The sequence below is a fragment of the Mixophyes fleayi genome, chromosome 4 (assembly GCF_038048845.1).
Source record: "Mixophyes fleayi isolate aMixFle1 chromosome 4, aMixFle1.hap1, whole genome shotgun sequence".
Taxonomy (NCBI): Eukaryota; Metazoa; Chordata; class Amphibia; order Anura; family Limnodynastidae; genus Mixophyes; species Mixophyes fleayi.
The window spans coordinates 177,522,130-177,547,467 of record NC_134405.1 but is presented as its reverse complement, the minus strand read 5'-3'; the positions used below and the strand labels follow the sequence as shown (position 1 = coordinate 177,547,467).

Below are 25,338 nucleotides of genomic sequence, written 5' to 3'. Positions count from 1 at the left end.
GTCTTGTCCAATTTTTGACTGCCTCCACTTTGTCTAGCTGGGGTTTTACATGCCCTCGACCAACAATGTACCCCAAATATTTGGCTTCTCTCATGGCTATGGCACATTTCTCTGTGTTAGCTGTTAACCCTGCGGACCGTAATGAAGCTAAGACCGCCTCAAATTTGGCTAAATGTGATCCTCAGTCTGGGGTATAAATCACTATATCGTCCAAGTAACCAGCTGCATAAGCTGTGTGAGGTCGTAGCAATTTATTCATAGCCCTTTGGAAGGTGGCAGGTGCCCCATGCAACCCAAAGGGTAGGACTTTATATTGATAGAGACCATCAGGGGTGGAAAATGCAGTCTTTGGCTTGGCCGTGGAAGTCAGGGGAACTTGCCAATAACCCTTTGTTAGATCAAGGGTTGTTAAATAATTGCTACCAGCAAGATTTTCCACTAGTTCATCCACACGTGGCATCGGATAGGCATCAAACTGCGACATACTGTTTAGGCGCCTAAAGTCATTGCAGAACCTAATTGTCCCATTGGGTTTTGGGACAAGCACAATGGGACTATTCCATTCACTAGTGGACTCTTCAATTACATCTAACTGGAGCATCTTCTCAACCTCCTTTCTCACGTCCACCCGTCTGGCTTCTGGAATACGATATGGCTTCTGCTTGACAATGACTCCTGGCGCAGTGACAATGTCGTGTTCGATTAAGGTAGTGCGCCAGGGAATGGAAGAGAAGACATCCCTGTTCCGGCGAATCATTTCTTAAGTCTGTTGTCTCTGCTGAATGGACAAGGCTGGCTCTATGGGCACTTCAGACTTTTCAATGGCAGTACTCACTACCTGAGGAGAGGTTTCTTCATCATGCCAGGGTTTAAGGAGGTTCACATGATATATTTGCTCCTCCCTTCTCCTACCTAACGGGTGGACTCTGTAATTGACAGGACCGACAGCCTCTAGAACTTCATATGGTCCTTGCCAATGGGTGAAAAGTTTGCTTTCCTGGGTAGGAACCAGGACTAGGACCTTGTCCCCAGGCTTGAAAAAACGAACAACAGCACTTTTGTCATAACTTTTCTTCTGTCTTTCCTGAGCCTCTTTTACATGTTGCTGCACAATGGGCCCTATCTTTTCCTAACCTCTCATACATTTGGGACATAAATTGTACCAGATTTGGCTCCCTAGGACCTTGCTGCTCCCACCCTTCTTTTAACATATCCAAGATACCCCTGGGCTGTCTCCCAAACAATAACTCAAAGGGACTAAACCCTGTTGAAGCTTGAGGTACCTCACGGATGGCAAACATCAAATAGGGAATAAGAGTGTCCCAATCTTTTTTCTCTTGAGCCAGTGCTTTCCTGAGCATGTGCTTTAATGTGGGGTTAAAGTGTTCCACCAAACCATCTGTTTGTGGATGGTATACAGAGGTGTGAAGCGCCGTAACCCCTAGCAACTGGCACATGTCCTTCATCAGTTTAGACATGAATGAAGTACCCTGATCTGTGAGAATTTCATTGGGTATTCCCAAGCGTGTAAACATCAATACAATTCTTTAGCTATGGTGCTGGACATTATGTTTCATTGGGGAATTGCCTCTGGATACCTGGTTGCATAGTCAAGCACCACTAGTATATATTGGTGCCCACGTGCGGATTTTTCCAGGGGCCCCACAAGGTCCATAGCTATCCGTTCAAAGGGAACTTGTACTATTGGTATTGGAATGAGAGGTGCCCTGTACATGGGTTTGGGACAGGTTCTCTGAAAAATGGGACAGGACCGGCAATACTTTTTCACTGCCATGTGTACACCGGGCCAGTAAAACCTAAGCAGAACTCTTTCCCGTGTTTTATCCACCCCTAGGTGTCCCCCACAGACATGTGTATGTGCTGCTTTTAACGCTAGGGTTACATGGACCTGAGGAACCATTAATTGTTCTACTTTTTCCCCCTGTACATTAGCAACTCTATACAGGAAATTATTTTTAACAATAAAATATGGTATACCTTCTGCAGGCTGGGCGGCTTTCGCTACCCCATTTACCTCAGTCACACTTTTAAAGGCATGTTCCAAAGTGGCATCATTAAGTTGGTCTCGAGCAAAGTCCTGCAAAGGAAACAAAATTGGTATTGCAGACCAGTCCGTATCCTCACTGACAGGCCGGGTGGGCTCATCTGCAACATCACCGACCAATGCTAGTTTGGACCATGTTTCCCCACAGTTGGATGCTTTTGTGGAACTCCTGCTGTGACTCCCAGGATGGCATTCCGGTTTGGCGGCTCCCAAAGATCGATGTCCAGATGTTGTGGATTCTTAGGCGGTTCCTTTAAGACCGGGCTTCCGACCGTTGCATCAGTTGCCGGCATGTCCGGCCGGATCCGCTCACCGAGGACATCATTAAACAGTGGGAAGTCTTGCCCCAAAATGAGTGGATATGGGAGTTTAGGTGGTATGGCAGCTACCACCATAACAGTTTTGTCTTTGAGTGTGACTGGTAGTATTGTTCTCTCATACTCCTCTGTTGTGCCATGTACGCAAAGAACTTTCACTTTGGGTAACCGAGAAGTTATGGTTTCGGGTAAAGCAGAGCTGGAAACCAATGAGAGTTCACTCCCCGAGTCAACCAAAGCCAGAACAAGGTTTTGGTTGATTAGCACAGTCCAAACAAACAAGGACTTCCTGATGTGGAAGTCATGGTAAAACAGCTTGGAAATGCAGGTCCAATATGTGCTACAGAACAGTCCATGGGTTCCTGTAGTTTAGGACACTCTGCCTTAAAGTGGCCTGGCTCACCACATTCAAAACACTTCAGATTAGACAGCTTTGCACCTGGCCCTCTGTCCGTAGCAGTTTTGCCATTGGGCCCTGTGACAAGGATTGTCAAACCTGGCTTTTGGCGTGGCAGCGGCTTTGGCACAAATGCAGGTTCTTTAGTCATTTGCTGCAGCGCACAAAACCTTTCTACCACGGTGGCAAGCTCTTCATAAGTTTGTGGGTCTGATTGCAGAACCCACCTTTGCAAATCGCGGTTCAGCCCCCGGATGCAGTGATCTATCGCCAGAACTTTAATAATCCGAGAAGGCGAATTCTCCTCAGGCTGCAGCCATTTCTTTAAAATTTTAGAAAGCTCAGCCACTTGCGCTCTGACCGGTTTTTTCTTTATCATAGCGCCATTGGTGATAGCGCTGGGCTCTGCCTGGCCCGGAAACTCCAATGCGAGCCAATATCTCAGACTTTAGACACAGATAATCAGAGGCCTGTTCCTCATCTAGATCCATATAAGCTTGCTGAGCTTCACCAGTCAGATATGGCGCCAGTCTCTCAGCCCAATCTTTAGGAGGCCATTTTGCCCTTTTTGCAAGTCTCTTGAAAGACACCAGATATGCTTCTACGTCATCAGCTGGTGACATTTTCTGGAGAACAGGACCAGGTGGTTCATTTCTGTCATGCCTCACCTGGCTTAACTCTTCTCTTAAGAGCCTTGTGTTTTCCACCTGTGCCTCGGCGACTTGTAGCATCTGAGCTTGCTGCTGTTGCTGCGCAGCGGCCACATTCACGAGGGTTCTCAGTACTTCCTCCATGTTGACGTCTGCAGGGTTGGGTAGCGGAAACTTGCTTCCCGGAGCATCCCACTCCTGACACCACTTGTGGCAAGAGCCTGCTACTGCAGAAGTACACGCGTACAACTTCTTCCTTTTTATGGTTCTTTATTGTCAGGAAGGTAATAATGTTTTGACACCGTATACTTGCACAGCAATTATGGAGACCCTCAACGCTTACTATACATAGTCCAGCTCTCTGTCCAGATCAGCCAGCTAGCCCAGCGTTGATCTCCCTGAACAATGAAACAAGCAGGGTTTTATACCTGACACTCCTCCCACAGGCCTAGCTTGATGGACAGGTGACACACCCACCTTCTCTTTAAACGAAAACGCCCATCCCTGGCTCTGTTTAGAATATCAGACCCACCCTGTCTGTTTGCTGAGAGGAAGCAGCTTTTAAATCATGTAAGTAAACCAATTTTAAACTACACATATGTTTTTACCTGGTTTAATCTCCACCTAGGTACATAACTGTGCCAATGTTTTACTCTACTTCCCTGCTTTCTCTGCATATTGCCAGCTAAATGCCTCTTTTTGTTACAATATATATATATATATATATATATATATATATATATATGTATGCACAAATCATTAATCCATTGTCACGGGCACTAGGAGTCTTTGCCCAGGATATCACCAGATGATGGACTTACCAGAGTAATATAGCTGGTACTATGGTTCTCTGGTAGCAGGGTGATAACGGAACAGGAGAATCAGTAGATGGTGAGAGAATGCTCGAGGAAAGTCTATGACTAGCAGCAACTGGTAATGAGTAGATGTATGTACACGAGGAACCAGATGGACAAGGAAACGTGAAGAGAGTCAGTGGTCTGCGTATAGCAAGTTGTACCACTGCTATAGTGAGGAGGAATGTCCAGGAGTAGCGAGGAGGTAGTGAGAGTCAGCGGTCTGCGATAGCAAGTTGTACCGCTGTCTATAGTGAAGGAATGGAATCCAGGTGAAAGTAGGTAACGGGGAAGTCAGTGGTCTGCGTATAGCAAGTTGTACCACTGCTTATGTGAGAGGATACTTGAAACTGGTGTCACAGGGAACAGGAGTCAGTGGTCTGCGTCAGCAAGTTGTACCACTGCTATATATATGTGAGGATGGGCACGGGGAAATGAAAGTAAAGCAGAGTATACACGGGCACACAGAACTTGATCCCACGATTATATCCACAATCCAACAATAACTGACAAGCACTGCTTGAAGTATACAAAGTCACAATAGCTATCCAGGCAATAGGAAACAATGTCAATGGTAACAATAGCTTCAGTGGATAGGAGACTGCGGAGGAGAACACAACTCAGTCCAGATGGATATGCAATACAAAAGCAAAGTCAATGGAAAGTATGCATACCGCGGTTCAGGAGAGTAGGCTGTCAGAGAGACGTGCAGGAATACCTGAACGGCTGAAGGCCGGCAGGAGGAGAGACCACTGGAGGGTGGAAGCGGTAATCAGGTTGGTGCAGCGCACGGCAGGTAATCCAGAATCAACGAAGCAATACTCAGGAAGCAGTAGTAAGTGAAACTGGAAACATGATGAAAACGGGAGAGTTGAGGCTGTCTGGTATCCAGTAGTAGTGGTGGAGGCAGCGGAGAGAAGGCACGCTGAACACGGGAGAGTAGAGGCGGTCAGGAACCCTGTAGTAGTAACGGAGGCAGCGGAGAGCTGACACGATAAACACAGGAGAGTTGAGACGATCAGGAACTCTGTAGTAGTAACGGAGGCAGCAGATAGGAATCAGCTGAGTGCAGGCACGATGAACACAGGAGAGTTGAAGTGGTCTGGAAACCACAATAGCGGTAAACAGGAATCAGCAGGAGCTGAATACACGAGGAACACAGGAACACCTTCAGAGGCTCATGGGGAATGAGACTCCAAGATCATGCAACCAGGTAATGATCACAGGTGGTTTAAATAGGGAGGGTTGCCTGATCATCCAATCAATTAAAAGCAACATGTACTGAAGGTTTGATAAGGGCTGCACATGCGCAGACCCTCAGGATGGCGGACGGCCACGGTTCCTGAACACATGGGAAATGGCACTCACAGTCCGGTGAGTGACATCCATATTGAGAACACACTATAGGTACAACAGTTTTGCAAACTCAATGAAGAGCTTGAGTATAGCTTTTTTGGTTCTTCTTGGGATAGAAAACCTGTAGTGTGTACTGACAATCCATTCACTTTAAAGCTCAACGATCCCGATCAAAGAGTTGGGGAATGCGTACATTTGCCCCGGGCGCAACCACATGACAAATCTCTAGTGTATGTACACTTTAAATCATTCCATTTAAGATAAAAATATATTTTCACTGGAAAGTATTATATCGTATTATCATCATCATCACCATTTATTTATATAGCGCGACTGATTCCGTAGCGCTGTACAGAGAACTCATTCACATCAGTCCCTGCCCCATTGGAGCTTACAGTCTAAATTCCCTAACATACACACAGACACAGACAGAGAGAGAGAGAGAGAGAGAGAGTGACTAGGGTCAATTTTGATAGCAGCCAATTAACCTACCAGTATGTTTTTGGAGTGTGGGAGGAAACCGGAGCACCCGGAGGAAATTCACGCAAAAACGGGGAGAACATACAAACTCCACACAGATAAGGCCATGGTCACGAATTGAACTCATGACCCCAGTGCTGTGAGGCAGAAGTGCTTACCACTAAGCCACTGTGCACATTATGATATCTAATTGTAAATTTGAGAAATATATATTCTTAAGAGGCTTCACTATGTATCTGAAATTGCAGTAGTTTCAATCGACATTTTAGTTAACAACAGGGTGATCTTATTGTAATTGTTTTATAGCAGCACTGACGTGACGGGATGACAATATAGGAAGATAGATATAGCATATATAGTGCTTACAGTGGATATAAAAAGTCTACACACCCTTATTAAAATTGCATGTGTTTGTTATATAAAGTCTGAAATTAAGATAAATCCTATCAGACTTTTTCCCACCTTTTAAGTGATCTTGCAACCAACACAATTCAAGTGAAAAACAAAATAGATAATTTTCAGGAAAAACGTGAAAATAAAAAAAGTACAACACCCTGTTTGCATAATTGTGCAAACCCCTTAACTAAATATAAGAATTTACTATTACTTTAGTGCCTGATCTGTTTTTTTGTTTTTTTTTTAATTTTTTAAACCCTTTGGGGAAGATTTAATTTCCTGCATTGTTCTTTAGAACAGTGTGGGGTCCACATTATTACCTTTACTACGTAATTTTAACCCTGATTTTTGCCTGCGGCTCACAGAGCTGCGAGTAAAAATCAGAATTACCTAAGTGACGGTAATAATGTGCACTATTACCGTAGTAATGGTAATAGTGTGAAGAACAACACAGGAATTTAAATCTTCCCCTTTATGTATTTTGTTCTTCATTCTGACAGTCAAGATAGCTCAAACAGCATGCGGCTTGAGCTATCTCATCTGTGTGAACCATGTCTTTTTTTTTATTTTTTTACTAAAAAGTAGTGTTTATCTATGTAGATTGGCAAACACCACTTAATACTTGGAATGTTCTGTGTACTTCCCATGTTTAGAAATTAGGATGGCATTTTTAAACCATGCAGTTTAAAACCATGTGTTGTTTGCCCTATAGCATATTGCTCAGATTTTAAAACAGCAGAAAACCTGCTGTTTAAACAAACGGCAGGTCAGTAAATCTACCACTAAAGGGTATATTTATTAAACTTTGGGTTTAAAAAAGTGGAGATGTTGCCTATAGCAACCAAACAGATTCTAGCTGTAATTTTGTTGAATGTACTAAATAAATGATAACTAGAATCTAATTGGTTGCTATAGGCAACATCTCCACTTTTTGAAACCCGCTGTTTTGTAAATATACCTCTTAGGGCTAGATTTATTAAACTGCGGGTTTGAAAAAGTGGAGATGTTGCCTATAGCAGATTCTAGCTGTCATGTATTTAGTGCACTCTACCTAATGACTAGAATCTGATTGGTTGCTATAGGCAACATCTCCACTTTTTCAAACCCGCAGTTTAGTAAATCTAGCACTAAGTGTCTTTCATGTGTCAGATAAATGACATGGGCTGTTGCTTTAATGCTTTGCCCATGGTAAAAGGTTGTATCTGTATGGTGTCCCACTGTATAAACCAGATCTGCCTGCTGTTCTGGAATGTCCAGGACACTCCTAAATTTTGTGTAATTATCAGAGAGCCCTGGAAAGGAGGCATTTCTCTTGCCTCAATGACCCAAATTACTGAAAATCATGTCATCTTGGCCCAGTCCCTGATATAATGCAATAGTAGCATTATGTTGCGGGTGCCAAAATAATGTTATTAGAAATGCCATGCCCCCATGCATTTGCCACTTGATGTTAAAAGTTGGCAAGTATGGTATTAACAGGTAGGGTCCCCGGAATGCAGTAAGCCTAGTAAGCTCGGGAGGAGGGAGCTGCGTTTACAGAGGTGACATCCTCCATGTTCTGATTCAGAATAATCAGAGTATGCTGTATATTCTGCCCTGAAAAGTCAGATTAGCTAGTTCAGGTACAGTATGTCATATACAGTATGTCTATTGCAATACGAGTTCTGCAACTGGTACTACAATAACCTTTGCTCATATTTTAAACAGCCTATTCAGCATTTTTTATCAATTCTAATAATTGCCTTTTTAATATGTATTGAATTTCACAGATTTAGGTGGCAGGGTTACAGAAAAGAAGGGAGGGGAGGATTCAATCTGGGTTACAATTAGAGATGTGCACCGGCGACTTTTGGTGTCTCGTGTTTTGTGTTTTGGATTCGGATTTCCGCGATGTTTTGGGTTCGGATTTGTTTCGCAAAACACCTGCCGAAAGGTTTTAGTTCGGATTTAAGGTTTTGGATTCGGATTTTTTTTGAAAAAAGCATAAAAAGTTCAAAAATCAAGTTTTTGGGTTTATTTTCACTCCTACGCTATTATTAACCTCAATAACATTCAATAACAAGCATTTCCACTAATTTACCGTGTATTCTGAACACCTCACAATATAGTTATTAGTCCAAAATGTTGCAACGAGGTATCTTTCTGGACTGCGTAGTGGAGTGGTCCCCACAATATAATAAGAAAACCATCAACTGGTCTTAATCGCACCAAAAAATGTACCTGGACTGCGTAGAGGAGTGGGTCACCACAATATAAATTAAAAACCCTGAACTTGTATGATTCGCACCAATAATGTACCTGGACTGCGTAGAGGAGTGGGTCACCACAATATAAATTAAAAACCTTGAACTTGTATGATTCGCACCAATAATGTACCTGGACCGCGTAGAGGAGTGGGTCACCACAATATAATTTAAAAACCCTGAACTTGTATGATTCGCACCAATAAATGTATCTGGACTGCGCAGAGGAGTGGGTCACCACAATATAATAAGAAAACCATCAACTGGTCTTAATCGCACCAATAAATGTATCTGGACTGCGTAGAGGAGTGGGTCACCACAATATAATTAATAAAAAACCCTCCACGGGTCTGAATTTCCCCCAAAAAAATTCTGGACTGTGTAGTGGGGTGGCCCCGGTACTAAATTTGATACCTGGCCCACAATACCTCCTCCAAGTTCCAAGTGTAGTGTTTATAACATATTAACACTACACTAATTCTAGCACGTCAAACCCTCTTGTTTTAAATAATGACAGGGCATTTAACTTTTGATTAAATTTTTGTAATTTGTTGACATTTTCTTTTACTTTTTGAACATGGTAAACGACTGTTGAATGGTCACATAATGCCAAAAAAATAGTTGCAAGATGGAATTGTCCTTGGGCCCTCCCACCCACCCTTATGTTGTTGAAATAGGATATGCACACTTTAACAAACCAATCATTTCAGCGACAGGGCCTACCAAACAACTGTGGCTGAAATGATTGGTTTGTTTGGGCCCCACACCAAAATAACAATTCATCTCTCCCTGTACAAACTAAACAGGCTCTACTGAGGAAAGATGTCGTCCTCATCCTCAACCTCTGATTCCTCTCCCCCTACAGTGTGTACTTCCTCCTCCTCACACATTATCAATTCGTCCCCGCTGGACTCCACAACCACAGGTCCCTCTGTACTATCTGGAGGGCAGTGCTGTACTTCATTGAGGAATTGATTATTCATTTTTATAAACATCATTTTTTCACTGTTGTGAGGAAGCAACCTCCTTCGCCGCTCACTGACCAGGTTCCCCGCTGCACTAAAAACTCTTTCCGAGTACACACTGGAGGGGGAACAACTCAGGTAAAATAGAGCCAGTTTGTACAGGGGCTTCCAAACTGCCTTTTTTTCCTGCAAGTAACAATATGGACTGTCTGACATGTCTATTTGGATGGTGTCAGCAAAATAATCCTCCACCATTTTTTCAATTGTGACAGCATCCAATGCAGCGACAGTAGACATGTCTGCAATGGTTGGCAGGTCCTTCAGTCCGGACCAGATGTTATCAGCATCCCCACCAGCGGCTCATTAAGGAAAACGGAGCTTTTTCCTCGCAGCCATAGATGTGGAAGAAAATGAGGGTGGAGCTGTTGGCATGTCACGGTCCTCTTCAGAGGACAATCTCCTGACCAGCAGGTCTTTGCACCGCTGTAGACTTGTGTCCGGCGGAAACAGAGACACAACATACGCTTTAAACCGAGGATCAAGCACGGTGGCCAGAATGTATTCCTCTGACTTTAAAAGAGTGACCACCCTCGGATCCTGGCAAAGCCTACGAAGGGCTTCATCCACAAGAGCTACATGCTTTGTTGGATCGCAATGCTTTACCAGCTCCTCCCTCACTTTCTCCAGCTGCTTCTGCAACAGCCTGATCAGGGGAAGGACCTGACTCAAGCTGGCAGTGTCGGAACTGACTTTTTGTGTGGCAAGTTCAAACGGCTGGAGAACCTTGCACAACACGGAAATCAGTCTCCACTGCGCTTGACTCAGGCGCATCCCCACTCCTTTGCCTATGTCGTAGGTGGCTGTGAAGGCCTGAATGGCCTTTTGCTGCTCCTCCATCCTCTGCAGCATATAGAGGGTGGAGTCCCAGCGCGTCACAACCTCTTGTTTGAGGTGATGGCAGGGCAGGTTCATGCTTTTTTGATGTGCCTCTAGTCTGCGGTAGGCACTGGCTGAATGCCGAAAGTGTCCAGCAATTTTGCGTGCCACCGCAAGTATCTCCTGCACACCCCTGATGGCGGACACCGGGCGCATGTCTAACACCAACATTGCAGTTACAGCCGCAGTTATACGCTTTGCAATAGGGTGACTACTATCGTATTTTGTGGTCATGGCAAACGACTGTTGGACGGTCAATTGTTTTGTGAAAGACTTAGCGGTCTTACGACTTCCCCTCTGGGAAGATGACCGACTAACAGCAGCAACAGCAGCAGTGGCAGTAGTAGGCGTACCGCTGCAGGATTCCTCGGATGAATCCCGTATTGGAGAGGACTCAGTCTGGCTGCTGACTTGGGCTACAGGACTCAATCTGATGGAGATCGTGGAGGAAGTTGACGAGGAGGGTGTTGCTGGTGTGTATCCAACTGGACCACGGGATTTAGGTGTCCCTGTACCGATGACGGTCCTAGCCCCAGTTCCTGAACTAACCACTGAACTATGAAGGTTATTCAGGTGACGTATAAGGGAGGATGTCCCTAGGTGGGCAAGATCCTTACCCCTGCTTATTTGAGCTTTACATAAGCTACATATGGCCATACATTGGTTGTCCGGATTTGGATAAAAATAACTCCAGACCGAAGAGGTGCATTTTTTGGTCTTCTGACCAGGCATGACGATGGGCTTTTTCATCCCATGGACATCAGCTGTTTCCCCACCTGGTGCCTCATTTACAATAACCACATCACCATCCTCATCATCAAGTTCCTCCACAGTGCCAGCTACATCATCAATAGCCTCCTCCCGAGCCACCTCTTCCCGTACAGTGATGGGAAGGTCAGGTTTGACAACCACCAACACCCTTGGGGATTTGTGATAATTTCTCTTTAGAAGGCAGAGTTGTTTGCTGTTTTGTTGCTGACAGCATAACTCTCTTCAATTTTCTGTAGGGGGGGGGAGGAGGAGGAGGGCTAAGATCCTTAGGTGAAGATGGACCACTAGTCATGAACACGGACCAGGGCCTAAGCCGTTCCTTGCCACTCCGTGTCGTAAATGGCATATTGCCAACTTTACGTTTCTCCTTAGATGATTTTAAGTTTCTCTTTTTGCTTTTTTTTGAGAACTTAGGCTTTTTGGATTTTACATGCCCTGTACTAGGAGATTGGGCATCGGGCTTGGAAGACGACGTTGATGGCATTTCATTGTCTATGTCATGACTAGTGGCAGCAGCTTTAGCATTAGGATGAAGTGGGTCTGGATCTTTCCCTACTTTATCCTCCAAATTTTTGGTCTCCATTATATGTAGCACAAGATACTGCAGAATGTGTGAACCTGGTAATATTGCAGACAGTACCAATGGACTTATACTGCAGGATTGGTTTTGCAAATTTTGTTGTAATTTATTTTTTTTAAAATTATTTTTTTGTATTTTTTTTTATAACTTTTTTTTAATTTTTTAAACACTTGGGAATAATGGGGAAATAACTATGCCCTTAGAAGCACAGGACACAGGACCACTGGACCACTGGACTGAACAGGACACAGCACAGGACCCAGCAGCACCACTGAACTCAAAATTGACAGAGCACAGCACACAGCACCACTGAACTTTAACTGTTGAATGTGTGAACTTGGTAATATTGCAGTACCAATGGGCTTATACTGCAGGATTGGTTTTGCAAATTTTGTTGTAATTAATTTTTTTTGTATTTTTTTTTTGTATTTTTTTTTATAACTTTTTTTTATTTTTTAAAACACTTGGGAATAATGGGGAAATAACTATGCCCTTAGAAGCACAGAGCACAGGACACAGCACCACTGGACTGAACAGGACACAGCACAGGACCCAGCAGCACCACTGAACTCAAAATTGACAGAGCACAGCACACAGCACCACTGGACTGATATTGCAGAACACAGTGCAGCACAGCACAGCACAGAACTAAACAGCACAGCACAGAACTAAACAGCACAGCACAGAACTAAACAGCACAGCACGAGATCTACCAGGACAGAGGACCACCTAACACACCCTCCCTCTACCCTGATTAATGCCTGAGTGAAGATGGCGGCGACTAGCAGGGAATTTATAGGATCCGAGTATCGCGAGATCCGACAGCGGGATTATGACTCACAGCCTCGGTTTCAAGTTTTCATTTGGCGCCAATACCCGGATCTGTCTCGGATCCTACTCGGATCGGAAAGGTTCGGGTGGGCTCGGACTCACAAAATCCGAGTGCGCTCATCTCTAGTTACAATCATGAATACAAAGATCTATTCCTCTCTTTTTCAAGCTAAGAAAAATCTCGGACAATAGCATAATACAGGACATGTAGCAGAGATGTAATCTATATTTGTTTAAATGAGGGGGGTGATAGTTAAGGACAGGGGAGGGCTGGCAAATTTTAGCCTGGGGAAAAGACTTGACTCTGCAACCTATCTAATAGGAAAACAATGCAGGTGGCCCGGTGATTCAGGCCAAGGTAGCCCACTATGGGACTGGCCTGGCAGATGCCACCTGCCCCCCCAGCCTAGCCTGCCCCGGAGTGTGTTAGTCGGGTAAAGTTCTAGGTAGGAGATAGGCTTACAGAATGACCGGTTCAAATATCCTCTGTTTAGATAATTAAAATCACTACATATCCAGGATGACGTTGGGAAGGGGGGGACCCATAAATATGTGCTATAAAATTAGCTGGAGAAGTTGAAGAGGACGCCTGTTACATACTCAATGGATATAATTTCTGAATTTTGTTAATTACTATTATAAGTGAAGGAGGGTCATTTTCTTTTTCTTAAGAGGATGCCTAGGCAAACTGTGATACTGATCGGTCTCATCTTAAATGCAGCAAAGTGTTTGCATTTCCTGGAACGATTGCCTTTTTAATGTTATTTGTTTACATTGTTACCAATGCATTTTGATATTATGAAATATAACCGCATGTTGAAAGCATTGGGAATACAGATAATAGGGATGTTTGAAGACGTTGGATATTTTGTGCTTTTCACTTTTTTCTGTTTAACATTTGAGAACAGAATATGAGTTTTAATGTGGCTATCATAAAGATCAGCGATCCTTAGATTAAATTAAATTCTAATGTACAGGAAGTGGGAACAAATTCTTAGTGCATACAAGCAAAATGATTATATTGTAAATTAGAAAAATACCCAGTAAATTCTACATATGTTTATGCAAGGTCATACATGTATTTATTTATACATTATATATGAATTAAAGCTGTAAAAATAATAAATTACACTTCATAAATGCCCCATTTTTTCAAATTCTGAATTACAGTTACACAATATCATAAAAATAATATTGTATCTTTATTTCATTCTGACCTATTGAATATTTCAAATTATAATTGCTTATTTCATACCCCTCATACTATAACTCACATATGATGTAATTGATTATATTATTGTCAGCTGATCTCCACTGTAAAATGAATGCTGACATCACAGAAAATTTAAACTCAATCAGGGAATGTCCTCTTACGTAACTTGGGAATCAAATGTAACAGTGATTCATACAATACTTTCCTCCTACATTAAGGGACATACCACCAATCGACAAGTGAGGGCGTGTTTGACAGCATAGTATAAGGAGGTTTTTTTTAACAAAGACAACAAGCTGGTTTGCTGTTCTAGTTCCCTATGTATACAGAACTATCAGTGAGAATAGACATGAAATTTCACAATGGAAACTGTTGCTTTCTGTACTGGATAAGTTTAGGGTCTCAATTTTTTATTATATTTTTTTTTGGAATTGCTAACTGCCATTCGATACAGAGAATTACAGAATGTGGGATTACATGTACCCCGGTAAGTAGTTTCACCTGTTTCATGATTGTAATTTACAATTAAATAACATAAATATAAATTTTAGCGTACAACTGAAATATTCCTTTCAGCATGAATTATCAAAACCAAATACATTTTATTTTTGTTGGTTATTTCTAATTCTTATAATGTATAAGAAAACTGCTTGGTGATTTGAATAGCCTATAATATCGTTCATAATCTGAAACGTTGGTATTTCATTGGTTTGATTTTTTTTTTCATATATGTATTTAATATTGATGTTATGGAGACATATATATGTATGTATGCTCAAAACATACCAATAGACACACGTTTCTAAAGTGCTCTGCTGCTGTAAATGCTTCAACTTGTTTGTGTATAGTAGAATAGTATTTTCACAAGCACTAGATGTCACTGTTGTTGATATGATATGAACCATGATAGAATGCTTTTCTGTAAATGATTTTCTGTTACATTTTTTATATAAACAAAACACTATCCACTTTCTGGATTTACTAATGTATGTATTCGTTATTTGTAAAGGTTTCCTGCTCGCCAGTTACACATAGTAAATTAATATAATGTCATGTTTGCTGTATTATTATTATTATTATTATTACTGCCAGTGCTAACCATAGTTGCATACTCACCTGGAATGTTCGGGAGACTCCTGAATTTCCAGTACTTCTCCCAGACTCCTGGGAGAGCAGTGCACCCTCCCACCCACTTCCCTGGTGTAGTGGGTGATGATTGGACCTGTTGAAGCGATTCACAGTGAATTGCGTTGTCCTGGCCCTCACTGAGCGATGCTGCAAAATACAGCAATGCGCCGTGGGGGGTGGGACTGTGATGACACAATTCACATGGACACATCTCCCACACTTGGCACAGGGAGGGGAGATCTGAAATGTTGACAAGTATGGTGCTAACAGTGTTGACATTCCCAATAATTCAATCGAAGTGGCTGTATGTGTGCACATTTGTGTGCATACTTGTGTCAGATATGTTTTCTCATTTCAGAATTTGAATCATGAAAGTTACATGCTTGTGAGTAAAATATATCTACTATTGGTAGCAATTTACAGTTGTTAATTACACGGTTTATTTTGTGGAGCGATATTATTGAAATAAAATAAAAGGGATACTATCCAGTACATTTTTAGGGGTATTCTGTGCATTATGAAGGGGCACACAGCGTGTTGTACTCTGCGAAAGCACTTGTATTTTGCAACAGCACTGAGCTGGTGGTGAACAGGACTTGTCCTAAACTTTAAATAGGTATATTTATCACCTACTAGCTGTACTTCAGCAGAGAAGCGTTTGCTTAGGTGTAAAAAAATGTTCAAACACACAAAAGTGTTACATGTAACAAAAGCAGTCCTGATGTTCCGTCACTCATACGATTACGATTATTTTAAGTAGTATTTAGGGGAAAAGAAAACTTTAATTTCATGAACGGAGTAGTTCTAAAGTGACAGAAAGTTGGGCTATGCTGTGAGTTTTGAACAGTGCCTAGGACTTAAGCAGACTTGTAGTTTACACAATTGTCTCCAGAGGGTGAAAACTAGTCGTGCTCTAGGTTAACCATCTAAGCATCCAATACGTTTCGGAAATGAAGTCCTATGTGGACCATAAAACAAATCAAATTGCTAGCCCAGGCAAGAGACTGTGCTGAAACCGTCACATTTTAGTATAATGCTTTTCTGTGACCTTAAGTTACAGCCCAGTAAACAGGACATAGATAGCCATGGGCATTAAGAAACTGGTTAGCCTATTAATGCCCATTTAGTGATTTTGTGTCATGCAGACAGGGGCTTTAATCTCCTATGTGCTGTAAAAAAGACACAGCACATCAGCTGCATGCTGCTGCAAATATGGTCGCACACATTGAGCTGAGCTGTTAATTGAATAGTTGCGAGCCGCTTGATGAAACCCAATCACTGCATTACTGTGCATGCGTCAGGCCCTGCACATACTCAGAAGAACAGAGTGGGGCCTCTGGAGGATGGTTCGGCATTGTTGGACCTCCACGACCCCAAATTTTGCTATGCAGTCTAGCAATGTTATTCCCCTGATTTTATAGTAAAACAAATAAAAAGTTTACTGTTTCTTTCTGTCCTAACTGGCTGGTACACCAGCCTCAGTGAAAGCAAAAAGACAGTTGCTGTAAAAGTGAATATATATTTGAAAAATCACCCAAGATCTATTCTGACCTACCAGAGGACATTCTGATAATAAAATAAATACATACAAGTAAAAAAGTAAACTAAAAAGTGAAAGAGAAGCATGCAGAGCATTTCAATTGCTTGTAATGTTCCCTATAAACATGAATTTTTGTTAACCAGCACACAGCAAACATGCTAAAATGTATCTAGTCAAAAAAACGATAAAATTCCCTCGTCATTAAAGAGTTAAAAGGGTCTGTTATGTCAAAGTATAAACAAGTGTAGACAACCAGAGGCTCTCCTGCTGAGGCTGAAGAAAACCTTCCAGTTTGTTGATGTACATTTAAAGAGACATCATAATAAAACATTACTTATCCTAAAAATCAATGTTATGTAGTACTCTTGCCTGATTTTTTCCTGGATAGTAAGTGGTTTAAAGTAGTACTTGTTATTATCTGTCCTGAGAACTGTGTTTCCTGCCTCTCATTGGAGTAAAACAGGAGTCAGCCTGAGGCTATACAAAAGTAAGCCGATGCTAAAAATGACATAATAATGTTTATATGAAAAAGAAACAGAGCTCTTGTAGGTACAATGCACAAAATGATAAAAAGTTCTACAAACCATTTTTGTCCAAAGATCGTGTAGGATAAATATATACATTAAGGTAACAATAGTTATCAAAACACTATAAAACACAAATTGAGGTTGCATTGGAACCTGATGATATCATTGTGACACTGCTGTGTAATGTGATTGGCACTATATAATCAAACAAAAATAGTAATGTATCATCTGAAGCTCTGCCATGATAGATCACTAAAAAAGGAAGCCTAATGCTAACCATCTTTCAAATAAGCGAATATTTAAAGGGTGCGCAAAGTAAAAATTGTAAAAAAGAGAAAAAAAATAACTATTTGAAAAAGTAAGCAATGTTTTATTTTACTGATAAAGCATTTTTTCCTTACAACGCCCCCGACTAATGCCATCATGACGTGAATATAGCTGTAAGGTAAGCTTCCTTGGGCAGACCTGCCGATAACTGACAAAAGCTATCATTGGTAGGGAGAGGTTCTTAAATAGGGATAGCCCTTAATCCAATGATCTCCCATTTTAGAGATTTTCTCTATTTGATAAATAGACCCTATAACTGGCTATTTAAAGATGATAAATATGTGGGTTTGCTGCTTTAAGTGCAAAGTCTAAAGAAACTGCCTTCATTGTAAAACTACCAAATTCCATTTTCTATACCACCACTTCTAAATTTCCACCTTGACCAAAATATTTAAATATGAAACTCTGGAGTGACTTCTAATATCTGTAATATACAGTAGATAATATGTAGCACCTTATAATGCCCAAACTGTAACAAAAACAAAAAAACATACTCACACATAGGAAAACTTAAGCTGCCCAATAACGCATAAACATATAGAATAAACATACTGAAACAAACACATACATTGCCATATATACTGGCACATATTATACACCTTGCCCCTACCACAATACACCACCTATCCGCCTTTCAGACCCCACACCCAAATAGTAGCCTCTGTTACTGATCATGTAGCCCCGCTCTAAGTGGATGCACCAGTTCACACATTAGTCTTCACAGGCTTACATATTCCAGAGCCATTAGGGTAATGCTCTAACTGCTGCAGGGCCGTCTCTTCCATTGGGCACGATGGGCAGGTGCCCGGGGGCCCTGCAGGCAAGGGGGGCCCGTCCGAATCCTAAAAAAAAGAACTGCATTGCCCGGGGGCCCATAAAGTTGTTAAGGTGGCCCTGAACTGATGGAGGGTATATGAAGTACTCACCTGCTTCTAGGTCCAGTGAGATTTTCAAAGATAGTAAAATGTATAATTGGCACCTACTGATGTCAGAATGTACCTTTTATCTGTACATATAAGTCATTAGATAAAGTTCATTAATATTAATACAGATATATAATCATCCACCCATTATAGAACATCTAAAAACCTTAAAAATCTGCATAATTATTGTTTGCATTACAATATATTTATACATGTTGACTCATACTTGCCAACTCTCCCGGAATGTCCGGGAGACTCCCAAAATTCGGGTCGGTCTCACGGACTCCCCGGAGAGCAGGCAAATCTCCCGCATCCCGCAACTGCCTTCCCAAAATGACATGATTCACAGTGAATCGCGTCATTTTGGCCCCGCCCCGCGTCAAAACAAAAATTTCCGTTGCGGGGCCAAAATACCACTTTTGCCTACGCCCCACCCCTCCCGCCCTCCAGTCACACTCTCTACTGGACAGCAGTTGCCGAAAGTAGGCAAGTATGTGTTTACTTGTTTCCAATAAAACTAATTTTTAAACTATTATAGAGCATTTAACTGGCATCATAGTGGTTAGCACTTCTGCCTCACAGCACTGGGGTCATGACTTTTGATTCCTGACCATGGCCTTATCTGTGTGGAGTTTGTTCTCCCTGTGTTTGTCTGGGTTTCCTCCCACACTCCAAAAACTTATTAGTAGGTTAATTGGTTGCTATTAAATTAACTTTAGTCTCTCTCGGTTGGTGTATGTGTATGTTAGTGAATTCACACTATAAGCTCTAATGGAGCAGGGACAGGTGTGTACAGTGCTGCAGAATTTGTGGCACAATATAAATAGCTGCTGCTGCTGATGATCACTTATTTTTATATATTTAATTTTCATCTCTTCCTTTGTTACATTGTGGTACTATGATTCATAGGAATACTAACATTCTAGTGTTATAACTTCAATGTAGCATAAAAGCACAAAGAGCGCTTACAAATTGGTTAAAATAATTTTTTTCTGCAATGTCAGGTGTTCAATATGTACTTCTCTGCTTAGTTTGTAATCTAAGAACATAGTCATAACAAAATTTCGAGCCTGTAGCACCTGGTGGCAGAGCCATAGATTTAATAATTTTACACTTTTGTAACTGTATTTCTCAGCTCATTTGGGACTATGGTAATTAGTTTTGCCTATTCAGATTACATTGTGTCAACTAGTTATTTCTACTTCTTTTATATTTAGGAACTGAAATCCTCTATTGCATTTCAATACAGTATTTAATTATTATTATTACAGTTGATGAGTATATAGAGTTATGAAGTTCCTAATTTGCTATAAAGTCAAAATGGCTTATATTTTATTCTAGTTTAAACACATCTTTTTAGCTGTGCTGTAATATGTAAAATAAAGCATATTTATATATGTAACAAGTCTACTGCTTTTTTCCCGCGAGTGATTTCTCATCTTGCTTTCCAAATGGAACTGTAACGGGTTATCTGAATCTGATACTAATCTTGATTAGCACTGGCTTACTAGAGGTGCGGAGTCTAATGAACTTCCCAGTGTTCACCGAGAACCGCCGTAAGGACGGGATGGGCTTTGCTGCCGGGAGACACAGGTCGCGGTCCTCAGGTTCACCTCAAGATATAGTATAACGGGAGAAAGAGCAAGTAGAGAGAGCGTAGTCAAACAGCCAGGACTGGTACACAAGGGAGCAATGTAGTGCAGAATCAGCGAGCAGGCTCAATGTGAAGAATATCCAGGTTCGGTACAGAGGCAACGTCAGACAAGCCGGGTCAGGTTCACCAGAAATCAAAGAAGAGTCAGCAAGCCGGGACGGTACACAGGGGCAGGAGAGGCAGAATAGTCACACAGGCAAATACTGGTACACAGGAGTTCACACAGGGGCTGCAAGCACAGAGATCCACGAGAGAACAGGAGCCAGGAAGCAGACAAGTTGCTCTAACACTCACCAAGTGTCAGAGTGAAGATTAAATACCAGGTAAGATTCAAATCCTCCACCCCGAGTTGCGGTCATGTGCCCGCCAAACCCGGAAGTGCGGCTTCCGATATCAGACAGAACGGTGCTGGAATGGAGTAGAGGTAAGTCCGTAACAGGAACATAATGCAAGTGAAATAAAAGCAGGTCTGCTGTGCTCTACTACACAAGAATATGTCCAATAACTATGTGGATTATAAATTTGCAAAAGAGCGCACAGGAAAATAAAAAAATCTTTTAATGATAAGGCATAAATGATAAAACAATTAAAAAAAAAAATTTTTTTTCATTTTTGTTGTTTTCATGAAATACATTATTACAATGTTGTTAATGTCTACTGAACGTAAAATACATTTTTATAGTTGCCTGTGATTGCAAACACATGTTATAGCATGCATACACACTGCCAACACAATTAATCAGGTCAAGCCCTTTAGCTGGAGCAAGAGATACGACAGAAAAACAAGTGACTTTGAGACGTTCAGAGCTCGATTCGTATGTGGCTTTATGCACTTGAGTTTGGCACATCCTTACTGTACATTGACAATGGCAAAACGCCCCTTTCACGCCCAGTTCACTCTACGAAATCGTGGGCTGTACTAAGTGTCCTTTGTGTACAAAGACACATGAGACAGGGCTGCGTTCACGGATGTATGACCCGGTTCTGGGCATGCGCAGAGTGATTTTGAAGATAATACGCTCAAAATCGGCAGATACGTGCCTTGATGAATCAGGCGCTGTAATAGAAAAGGTTCAACTTATACTCACCAATAAAGTTAGGTAAGCTAGTAAAGCAGGACATGTTGTAAAAATCCTTCTGGAAGGAAACAAACATATTTTTGTTATTTAAAAATATTCAATCACGTTATATAAATAATTACTTAAATGTCAAAATAATTTCCACCTATTTTTGATGATTTAGCCACTGTAATTTATTTAGATTCATAACATTTGGATTTTGATAACTATCCTTTTTTTCAAAACCTTTTTTGTTTAGACAATTACAATAATTTAAGTTCTTTCCAAGAAACAGAAGAGCCAAAGGGCATTCTCTGCTTATAACCCTATTTTTTTCTCATCTGTTATTAGGTAATGGCTTTCAGACACAGCTGGAAAAATGCATGGATGGTTATGTTATAAAGTTTATTTACATTATGATTCTCTGAAAAGGGATTTTACATTGCAAATTGTACATCGAAATTTAATATGTATATAATAACAATGTTTGTTTGAAGAGCTATGATTAACTATTATTTCTTAAAATATTGATTTGAAGCTTCCGCATACAGTAACTTGCTCTAGACAAATGCTTGGATGTTTTTTCAGGACATTTCGGTTTAAATGGGAAATGAATGTTATACTTGACTACTCTCCCGGAATCACCGGTGGGCTCCCGAATTTCGGAGAGTCTTCCTGGACTCCCGGAAGAGTAGGCAAACCTTCCGGATCCTAAAAAAATGCAGAAATTCACGTCATTGAATGTTGAGGGTGGGGCTTAATCACATCATTAAGCCCCGCCCCCGCTATTCAATGTTGTGAATTTCTGCATTTTATACTGGGGGCGGAGCTATGGTGACGCAAAGACATCACCACACCCCCTCCTACCCCTTTACCCCTGTCACATAACCTGTCCTCCAGGATCTCCCGGAGGACAGAGTCACAAAGTCACAAAGTTGGTGAATGTACATATGTGATTTTGCAAGCTATTTGTTAGATTCACAGTATTCTTAAACTTAAAGGCACTCTATTCCAATTGTTTTTAAGATTTTCTCTTTGTGTTTGTCTAATGGAAATATTTATAGATAACTATAAAATAATATGATTATAGGGATTTGCTTGTTTAATATAAAGATATTACTATTTTTGCTTTCAGATCTCACTATTCAGTAGACTGTCATTTCTTTGCATCTCTGCATAATCTTTATATCTTCTTCCAAAGCCTTCCTGTAAATGTTCTCCATTTGTGATAATTCTTTTATAATAAACAAACCCCAATCCCTACATCTGAAATTATGAGGCTATGGTTTGGGTTTCTCTGTACTTTATGGGCTTGATTCATCAAGGCACGTATTCTGAGCGCAACCCACGTTCAGTATTAGATGCACGTATTTAGGCTTTGCATACCCATCAAGGCACGAATCTCTAGATAAGTGTGCTTTTGAAATCGGGGGCAGGTCTGTTGTGCTCTACTACACAAGACACTGCAAAATACGTCCAATACCTATTATAAATTCGCAAAAGAGCGCACGGGAAAAGAAAAAAAATCTTGAATTAATGTCACCTGTTAGTAACAAAGGCATTAATGATATAACAGTTAAAAAAATAAATGTTTTTTTCATTTTTGTTTTGTTTACATGAAATACATTTATTAGAATGTTGTTAATGTCTACTGAACGTAAAATACATTTTTGCATGTGATTGCAAACACATGTCATAGCATGCATACGAGACTGCCAACATTACTGATCAGGACAAGCCCCATGGCTGGAGCAAGACATACGGGTAGAAAAATAAGTGACTTTGAGATGTTCAGAGCCCGATTCGTATGTGGCTTTGTGCACTTGAGTATTGCACATCCTTACTGTACATTGACTACGGCAAAACGCCCCTTCCATGCCCAGTTCACTCTCCGAAATCGTAGGTTGTACTAAGTATTCTTTGTGTACAAACACAGAGCAGACAGGCTGCTGTCACGGACATATCTCCCGGTTCTGGGCATGCACAGAGTGATTTTGCAGACAATATGCTCTAGTGTCAAGGAAAGTGTATGACACCATTTGATGACAACTATGATGCCATTGTGGTTACCAAACCCTCATTTAATACAGATAAAAGCTAATCCCTGAATATTTGTTGTTGTTCAATCCAAATAATCAGACTGACAAGAGGATATGTGTGTGTGTAGGGGTGGGGGGTAGATGGGGCTGAAGGTCCCGAGGCTCTGGCTGGTCCAGAAACTGTCACGTTGCCTACAATTACTGATGACATGGGATTTGTAGGCACATGCGCAGTGCTCTGGGGGGATACGCTGGGGAGTATTCCCATCAACTGCACAGTGGGTCCAAGAGTCTATCTCTTGCTACTACTGTAGAGCGTTGAGGTGAGGGAAATAAAGCACTGGGCAGTACCCACTATCTCTCACAGCCACCAGTTAAGGGTCTCTCGAGTTTCAGTTTATCTACTCTATTTTATACACTATTGTGGTGAAGTGACAGATGATTAAAGGTTGGGGGGCCTTATTTCCTCTAGTCTTGGGGCTCGTGATCGCTCTCCACGGTCCTGCAAATAGTGCACCTAGATTCAGTGTCAGCAAATGAGGCCTACTGGCAGACTAAAACTACTCAGGCCATATGTCCACACTGCATATATCATTTTCGAGCCAGATTATTCATTGAAATGTCAGAATTCTTTAATATACACCATATGGCCTCATTTAGAGTTAGGACAAATTCCAGCAGGAAAAGTACAGTTTTGCATCATGGCAAAAACATGTTGTGCTGCAGGAGAGGAGAAGTGTGTGACAGATTTAGAGTTAGGAGGGAGGAGCATCCTAGCTGAACTCTAAAACCTAATGGAAACATAAAGCTGTCGGTATTTGTGTGCTGCATGTAAAAAAGAGAAGTTGCACTTGCACTCCTTGCCTCACAACAGTGTTTGTCCAAGTGCAAACTTGCACCCTTTAGCTGGATTTGCTTGTAACTCTAAATGTGGCCTTAGTCTATCATAATTCAGTCTGTATCTAGACGTGTGTGTTTACACTTCTTTCAATACTCCCAACTTAGACACATTATTATTATGTGTTAACATTCAGAAACATAGGATTAGATCTATCTGGCGTCTAAGCTCATTCACAGTTTTTATTAGATCCAGGCTTCTCCCTCCAGCAGGGAACACCAAGTTATGATCTCACAGGAATTCCCTCATGTATGCAGATGTCTATCTTCTGCACTTAGCACAGCATTCTCTAATATAATGCCTGTTTCCCATCTTTTGCTCTGCACTCTATTTGTGTTTGTCTGTGAGATATGTGTCACCTTCTGTCTCTTATTATTATTCTTATTATTCTTTATTTATATGGTTCCACAAGGTTTCTGCAGTGCCGTACAAAATACAAAGAACGTTACGAACAGTGAACCATACAGGATACAACAGTACAGAACAAGACAAGTAAAACCAAGACTCCTGTAGCTCCAAGCATAGCAAGTACAGTGATGTTGGAGAAGAAGAAAGGGAATTAAGACAGAAGGGAATAGGACCCTGCTCATAAGAGCTTACATACTAAAGGAAGGGGAAACAGACAGCAGGTAAGAGATGAGTCAGTGAATGGGATCAAGAGCTAGAGGAATGCGAACAGGAAAGAAGGAAGAGAAGAAGAAGGATGAAGACGGTTAGGTGGAAGGTTCGTAGGCTTTGAGGAGCAGTTGAGTTTGACTGTGCTCAGATTAGGGAACAGAAGAAAGGGAGGAGTCAAGGATCACACCCAGGCAGAGTTGGGGAACAGGAGAGATGGTGGTGTAGTTAACGGTGATGGAGAGATCAAGGTGGGTTGAAGATTTAGAAGGAGGGAAAACAATGAGTTCAGTTTTAGCAGTGTTAATTTTGAGAAAGTGTGAAGGCATCCAAGAGTAGATGGCAGAAAGTCAGAAGCACAGGAGAGGATGGTGGGGGGTTCAGGGGAAGAGATGTAGAGTTGAATGTCATCAGTGTAGAGGTGATACTGGAGACCAAAGAAACAGAAGAGATCTCCCAGGGAGGTAGTGTACAGTGAGAAAAGAAGAGAGTCGAGAACAGAGCCCTGAGGCACTCCAATGAGAAGGACGGAGGGGGGTAAGGAAGAGACAGGAGTGCAAACAGATAAGGAGCGG

The 25,338-nt window shown here is 41.5% G+C and overlaps 1 protein-coding gene across 3 annotated transcripts in view; it reads left to right on the top strand.

Moving 5' to 3' along the window:
• The first annotated feature begins 14,366 nt into the window (after positions 1–14,366).
• Positions 14,367–25,338, top strand: part of LOC142150027 (interleukin-17 receptor E-like protein) — a 76,545-nt gene continuing 65,573 nt past the window's right edge. For all 3 annotated transcript variants that reach the window (XM_075205286.1, XM_075205284.1, XM_075205285.1), the window contains exon 1: positions 14,367–14,541. In XM_075205286.1, the coding sequence (XP_075061387.1) occupies positions 14,520–14,541 (22 nt within the window). In that variant the 5' untranslated portion in view covers positions 14,367–14,519. The remainder of the gene's footprint in view (positions 14,542–25,338) is intronic.